Source organism: Chanodichthys erythropterus, chromosome 11 (genome assembly GCF_024489055.1).
Source record: "Chanodichthys erythropterus isolate Z2021 chromosome 11, ASM2448905v1, whole genome shotgun sequence".
NCBI classification, from domain to species: Eukaryota; Metazoa; Chordata; class Actinopteri; order Cypriniformes; family Xenocyprididae; genus Chanodichthys; species Chanodichthys erythropterus.
The window spans coordinates 30,473,293-30,480,801 of NC_090231.1; the positions used below are offsets into that span (position 1 = coordinate 30,473,293).

Consider the following 7,509-nt stretch of genomic DNA (forward strand, 5'->3'; position numbering starts at 1 on the left):
GACGCTGTTTACGTTGTGTAAATAGATGCTTGAGTCCTACAATTTTCCTACATAATAAATGAGAAACAACTTGTTTCTAAGCCGGTAATAAACGGTCTTATCGAACTCTAAACACCGAAGTAACACGAAAAGTGTGTGACACATCTTTAGAGATAAATTGTATCCTTAATATGGAAAACAATATATGTAAACGATGTTTGTGTGGATCTTGCATTATATTAATATGAGCAAACTTGGTATAGTGTGGAGTGTGATAATAAACTAAAGAATGAAAAAAAATCAAAAACAATTAAAAACATTAAACACTCACAAAATTAATCTGGGCAATAAGATCTGGGCAGCTATATATTGTTTACAAATCCAACACACTTTTAACATTTTACAGAAATGACAAAAAATATTTAAAATATATAAAGATTGGCCATGTCAGAAAGTCATGGAAGATTAAAGTAATATCACAAGTGTCATTATTTCTACCATGTATATTCAGCAGCCATTCTTAAATTATACACATATTATGAAAGCATAATATCAGACATGTAGCCTAATATATGGCTCAGGATAATATCAATCCTGTGTTCATCATGCTTGTAGAGGTAGCTACAATGTTAAATAGTTTAGAAAGATTGTAATGTTTTGGAATACAATTTCTGGGTGCTCTATTTATAGCACAATTCAAACACAAGAGTGTTACATGATATATAATACAACTTTTTTTCTATCAGTGAGTACTCGGTGTATAATTGCGCAGTTATTTAAAAGAGTGTGACATAAAATATAATACTAATTTATATATATATTTATTAAGGGGCCCCCACCTTTTGGTGAATTACAGTGATTTTTTTCCTGAAAATAATTGTTTATTGTAAGTACATGAAGCGAGGTTTTGACAAAATGTCACCTGTAGTAAGTCAGTTTTACAAACAGCAACTAACAAGATTTGGAATTAGAACATGTCCGTTTTTAAATGTTAAAACCATAGACGGTAAAAAAAAAAAAAAAAAAAAAAAAAAAAATCAGATAAACCACTGCTGATGTGGAAACTATTTGATCTGATCTGTGGTTTAAGAGAGAATTCTGCGACGAATGTGAATGCTTCTCACGAGATTTCACAGAGATGTTATTAATTCAAGCGCTTCCTTCCCAGTGCTGTGGCATGAACACAGTGTACCCTAAGTGTAATATAGTAACACTAACAGAAATAACTATTGGCGAAAATGGTCTAATGTTTGAGTGCTTTTAAGTGCTTCACACAACTTTTCTCAGCACTTCAAAGCTATAAATATTGCCCAATTTGAATGTTATTTTTAATTGATGTCCAAAACATTATTTGTTCATCCTTCATATTTTGTCCCCAGTTGTTTCATGATGTAGAAAAGCAAACACTTATTTAGAAATAAAAAAGAAAATAAATTACCACTGTAGTAGATGCTGCAGAGGAGCACTTATTGGCTTATTAGCCATTTCCACACCCTAGTATATATTTTTAATATTTAATAAATATAATAATAAATTAAAAGTTAATATTATCTGCATCTCAACTCAAGGTCAGTGCTTTTCTGTCAGCCCTCAAAGCACTGCCAAATCAGGGGTTGGTGCCACCTTAGAACTTAATGGCACTGGTGCTACTGCCCTCAAATGTTAGTCTGGAGCCCTGCAATGGTTCTTGAGGTCAGAAAAGTAATAATGTTAAAAAAATGTTGTCTGTGGTATATTTTCACTGCAAAACAAGAAATGCTGTAAATATTGCCACAAATTCATTCATTTTAGGCTGCAAAAATCAGAAAAAAGTCCCGCAAAACCATGGAAGGGCTGTTATATATATATATATATTTTAGTGTGTGCGCTTTAGTATTATTTATTTATTTATATCTACAGACTATGCCCATTAGTGTTGAAGAAACACACTTAATGTCTATTGCACATTTCCAAAGTGGCCCCATACTTTCACTGTCTTCCTTCTAATAGAACACCATTTTTTATTCTTTGCTTTTACTGTTAGTTTTGTTTCTTATGCATTTGTTGTGATTATTTTAGGATTCTTTTTAAAAATCATTGTCATTTATTATATTATATGCACATTGAATTCCCATTGTGTATGAAATGTGCAACAGGTATACAAATAAACTTCCCTTGCCTTGCCTAATATAGGTGTCATCCACCAACTTGAACTGAATGTTTCATTCTTTTTACATCTGCTCAGGAGAGCAATTTACATCTGTCAAGAGAGGCACCAAGAAATGCAGTCAGTGGCACATTCTTCTTAATTTGTTGGCTTCAAAACCTTTACAAATGATCACTCAGGTAGGTCTATACCTAGGGAAACATTTATTCCTCCTGGTGCACCTGAAAAGCAGTAAATGAATCATAGTTACAAGATAAAAATGCAGCTATTTAAACAGAATACAATTTAATAAGGACAATTTAGATTCTCACATTTACCTGTGAGTCGTCTGCCTGCAATAGAATAATCATATTAGGCGAGTGCACAAATTCAACTGAAAGGCCAGGCAGCCAGTTAGCAATTTGGGAACCTGTAAGAAGAAAAAGGGATATTTCAGTAGATACCCAAAACAAAACAATCCTAAAATATGATTTAAGAGTGACTGCAGAGGAGAAGTCTAAGATTCCACTTTGAAGCAATGATCAAACTAAAAAAAAACAAATGTGCCTATACTGTACATTAACAACCCGTTGAGTCAGCAGTAAGGAGTGTAAAGCTGACTTTAAAGCACTTTGGAGGATTCACTTTTGGTCTTCAGATACGAGCAATTACTAAACAAAGTGGATATTTTTCAATATGTAAAACAATTATTATCTGTACCATCAAAATAGAAGAGGTGACTTTGGTAACTGATCGGAGCTCTGTTTGGGTTTCCCACAGCAGCTGGGCCCAAACTGACTGACAATGATGCCCCCTCCTGCTCATTTCTGGTTTGACTGCCACTCATATTTACAGACATCCTACATGTGGGACATGACATATCCTGTTCTAGCCAGGCACGCAAGCACGACCTGAGAACACACACAGATACCTGTATCTTGGAGACCATGTAAAAAGGTTTCCAAGCAAATGTCTCATTTATATCCAAAGAAATACTGAATATTTTATAGTCACCTATCCAACTTAGTGCTGCATGAGAGACTACATTCACATACAGTACCAAAGGTGGATGAATAATAAACCCTTTTCTATCTGAAATGTGGTAATTTTCTTACTTGTGGAAAAGGTGCCGGCAGGGGAGTTTGTATGCCGTGTACATTTTTTCCCAGCAAATAGCACATCTGTCATCATGTGATGCCAGCTCTTCCATTGTAGCCATAGAAAACCTGCCAAGGGACATTCATTACTGCAAACCACTTCACTACCAAAACAGAGTGTGCATACAACAGCTGTTACCTTACTCATGTGCAAAATAACCATCATACAGCATAATAATACAGAGAGACTTTACAGCAAATTCATGTTCACTAGCATTAAGTAAAAATATTAACTATTATTCAAATCTTTTCAGACTGTGACAACATTCCCAGTTATTATTAACATTGTAAATCTAGCAATGTTTTTAATATTGTAATAAAAAAAAAATGTATGTACATTTATAACACTATACTTTGTGTTATTTTACCTTGGCACTAAATAACCACAAAAAAAAAAAGAAAAAAAGAAAAAGTGCTGTGTGGGAGTTTGTAATATAATAGATAAAAAAAAAAAAAAAAAAAAAAAAGATTTATCTTCTGACTGCCTTAATTTTTTCATTCAGTATTTTGCAAAGTCGTGAAAATGCTAACAGGGTTTTTTAAAATTTTGTTGTTGGAGCAAATGGGAACACGCGCACACACACACACACACACACACACACACTGCAGTTTCCCTCTCACCAATATAAACATTTACCTAACTATGGTAAGGCTTAAAAGTTCTGTAACACCTACCTCATGTCCATAACACCATAAATATGCAGGTAATTTTTGTGTTGAAGTAACCTGTGTTGCATTTCCTGAGACAAGAACCGTAAATGTGTCAATATAATCAAATCAGCCACAGAGAACCAAATATTCCCATAGAGCTGAAAAAAGGCAAAAGACAAGAAAAATAAGTGATAATGATTCTGATTTAATAGTAATAAAAAATAAACCTCTATAAATGGCTTGCTAAATTAATTAATTGTTTTTTAACATAAAAGGGATTGTCTCACCAGCATGTGGATATGATGCATCATATCTAGGAAAAGAATACCCATCTCCATGACAAAGTCTGTGTAATAAATACAGACTTCTTTATCTTCCCAAGAATCTTCACAGATCAGGTCATACAGGTGAATTGTGTACCTAAACAAAATAAAATATAATTTAGCAGGCACATAGTTTAAAGAACATAAAAGGATATATATTTTATAAATGCATATAACAAAAGAATTCCAATCACGTCTCATGGGTTTCATGCTTTTTCAGAACATCATGTAAATGAATGGGGACCAGGAGCTTTCAAGTTCCAAAAATGACAACAACAACAAAAAAAAGCATTGCATAAACCACAAGGTTTGCAAAGCATTGCATAAATCAAAGGTAATCCATACAAGTTATGTATGCTATTTTAAGTCTTCCGATTGTTATTTACAATTTACACAGACAAACACACACAAACAGGTTTGTTTTGCTATCATAGTGAGGACATTCCATAGGCGTTATGGTTTTTATACTGTACAAACTGTACATTCTATCCCCCTACACTACCCCTACCCCTAAACCAACCCATCACAGAAAACATTCTGAATTTTTACATTTTTAATAAAACATTGTTCAGTATATTTTTAAAGCTATTTTAAATATGAGGACTCATGAAATGTCCTCATATTTCATGTTTATGTCGTAATATAAGTTATACAAATTTGTTTCCTTATAAATCACAAAAACGTGCATTTACAAATACTTACCGTAGAATTGCATGGCTCATATATATAGTTACCATAAGGCACTGTAGAAAAACAATGACTTTTAAGAATCTGTACACATAAAAACAAATGTATACAGTGCTTGCTTCCACATAAATACAGACTCAGTTACACATATACAAACAGGTTCACATGCACACAAATTCAAACTTACTTCAACTGCCATAAAGGACAGAGTGTGCATATCACGGGAAAACCCCAACAGGCCACATATGACAGTGAGCCCCCCAGAGGACACAAACAAACACATCAACACCGACAACACGCGCATATGGCTGGCCAGAGTCGTGGTGGAGGATGACGAGAGCTATGGAATACAAAACACACAATATCATTCGCAAGTCATGCCCACAAATTACATTGAATACATGGCATTGAGATGATTATGACCAAATAACACGGATGCACAAAAGAATCTTGTGTTACAGTGACCTCATTAACCTCGCTGTTGCTGTGCAGGTGAGAGCACTTACATGGGGAATTATACTGATTTAAAAGCATAATCTTCTCTAATGCTAAGTCTCAACTGAAAATTATCTTAGTAAACACACTAGGATTCAAGGACTCTAATGCTATTTATAATGTTCAACCTGAAATTGATATGGACTTGGGTAGTCACATGGTAGGTCATCTGTGTTTTCCACAGTTTCCAGGCACTGGATTTCTCTCTCTGAGTATTGGTTATCTGGATATCAACTGACAATATATTTACTTACATACTCAAAACGATCTTTGCAGAGCTGGGCCAAGAGCTGGAGAAAGAGAAGTACAGAGCACCAAACGCACCACATGGCCAGCTCCCTCTCTGTCTGCACATTCAGCACACCAAAGAGAAAGATGAACTTGTAGAATAGAAAGTTCCGGATTTTGCCCTTGAGGTTCTTGCAGCAGGAATGTCAAGTCCAAAAATGTAACAAAATAAACAGAACGGTTCATTAGTCACACAGTACAAGGCTATAACAAACATAATTATTTGACTGTTATGTTTAATTTCTGGTTTACATCAGGCTGGACATGTGCCACATGGATTACCTGTTTTTCATTCATTCTGAGATCACTGAACACAATAAACTGGATACATTTTGCCATCAGCAGGAGAAAACAGCACAGTGTGTTCACAAGGACCTGAGGAGATGAATAGTGTAATATAGGCTACTACTAGCTGCACTAATGTACATTTTTGCTCGAATGACACTAATTCCCAAAATCCTAAAACGTAATATACTGTCTATAAAATATAAAAACATAAGGTCTGAAGAATGGGCATGACCATGTTATTTGTTTTGAATGACAAAAAGAAAGAAAAAAAGAATTTAGAAAAATCTAGTTTAAAAGTCGTGTGCCAATTTCTTAGAAATACAATATTTGTATCCATGCTGATTTCATTTTAGTGTTTAAGTGGTCTAACCATTTAAAAGTACTAAAATGCAGTTGTATCTTGAATATACATGAATGCACAACTTTCATTATATTCGAAAACGTTTTCAAAATATATTCAGGGGACAATATTTTTGAATATATATATTTTTTAAAGAAATAACAGAATATTACACCAAACGAATCCAGTTTAAACTGCTAGATATTGTTTTTAATTATACATTATATAATGGTATTATATATTATACAATCTAAATTATTTTAAACTCAAAAATGGAAAACGTTCGTCATAGAAGTTTAAGACAGTTTGTTTTATTGCATGTTTTAATATATGAATAAAAAATGATGTAATTTACTGACCCATATACAATCCTGGTCTTGTTAGGACTTGGAACACTTACCCATATACAGAAGCTATCCGTGGCCTGATACCACAAAACAGTTGAATGTAATTCTTCATTGTTGACATTGTCATCGCCTGTCCTGCCATCGGGTGAGTTCTGAGAGAGTTTGTTCACTAGAGCGGTCTGAATGAGTGGATCTTTCGCCTCTTCATACAGGTTGTAGATGCATCTCGTCAGTAAACATACACTGAATGTTGTGTACGCTTTAGCCCAAGGCCAGGACAATACATCCACAACACTGAGCGCCATTCGACACCGATGCACAACAATACACAAAAATAAAGTTCTCTCTTTAAGCCACTGTCAAAAATATTATATTTAAAGACATAAATATTTAATACTCATAAGCAGGATAAACTAATCTGTCTTTAAAGGCAAGACTTCAGTGGTGTGTCACTATTTCAGGTTGCACTGGAGAGGGCGTAAACGAGGGAGTAGATTTAAAACAGATTGTCGAATCTGCTCCTTCAAAATCAATTGAGATTTCATCAGTTTATTAATATTTACACGCATTTAATTGGTGATATAGTGAAATTAGCATTTTTAACTCGTGTTTATTTCTCAGGTTAGGTTAATTTGTCTCATATTCAACCAAATTTAAACAATTATGATACAAAACCATTCATGAAACAAAGAAAATGTAGCAAAAATATCAAAATATTATTTTGGCCAACAGATAATGTAATTAAGTTACTCTTGAGGAGTTAGTGATTTGTTTTGTTTTACAATCTCTGGACTCTGAAGTCAAGATGCCGTTGATATTTATCTAGCTG

The 7,509-nt window shown here is 33.9% G+C and overlaps 1 protein-coding gene across 3 annotated transcripts; it reads right to left on the reverse strand.

Annotated features, from left to right (window-relative positions):
- Positions 1–340: 340 nt before the first annotated feature.
- On the reverse strand, positions 341–7,122 carry amfrb (autocrine motility factor receptor b). 3 transcript variants are annotated; one of them, XM_067400716.1, is made up of 12 exons: positions 6,734–7,122; positions 5,988–6,080; positions 5,672–5,836; positions 5,110–5,262; positions 4,938–4,978; positions 4,200–4,332; positions 3,937–4,070; positions 3,220–3,330; positions 2,825–3,015; positions 2,437–2,534; positions 2,317–2,346; positions 341–2,218 (listed from the first exon to the last, which is right to left on the reverse strand). In XM_067400716.1, the coding sequence occupies exons 1-11, from the start codon at positions 6,983–6,985 to the stop codon at positions 2,329–2,331; spliced, it is 1,389 nt and encodes a 462-aa protein (XP_067256817.1). In that variant the 5' UTR covers positions 6,986–7,122; the 3' UTR covers positions 341–2,218; positions 2,317–2,328. The 3 variants fall into 3 exon arrangements, with proteins under 3 accessions (XP_067256817.1, XP_067256818.1, XP_067256816.1); XM_067400717.1 differs by having other exon boundaries at positions 341–2,346; positions 2,443–2,534; XM_067400715.1 differs by having other exon boundaries at positions 341–2,346.
- Positions 7,123–7,509: the final 387 nt, after the last annotated feature.

Coding starts and splice junctions, on each gene's coding strand:
- amfrb (XM_067400716.1), bottom strand. CDS start 6,985: ATGGCGCTCAGTGTTGTGGATGTATTGTCCTGGCCTTGGGCTAAAGCG. Junction 4,071..4,199: donor TGCATCATATCCACATGCTG/GTGAGACAATCC, acceptor GCCTTTTTTCAG/CTCTATGGGAATATTTGGTT. Junction 3,331..3,936: donor TATGGTGTTATGGACATGAG/GTAGGTGTTACA, acceptor GTCCCTTGGCAG/GTTTTCTATGGCTACAATGG.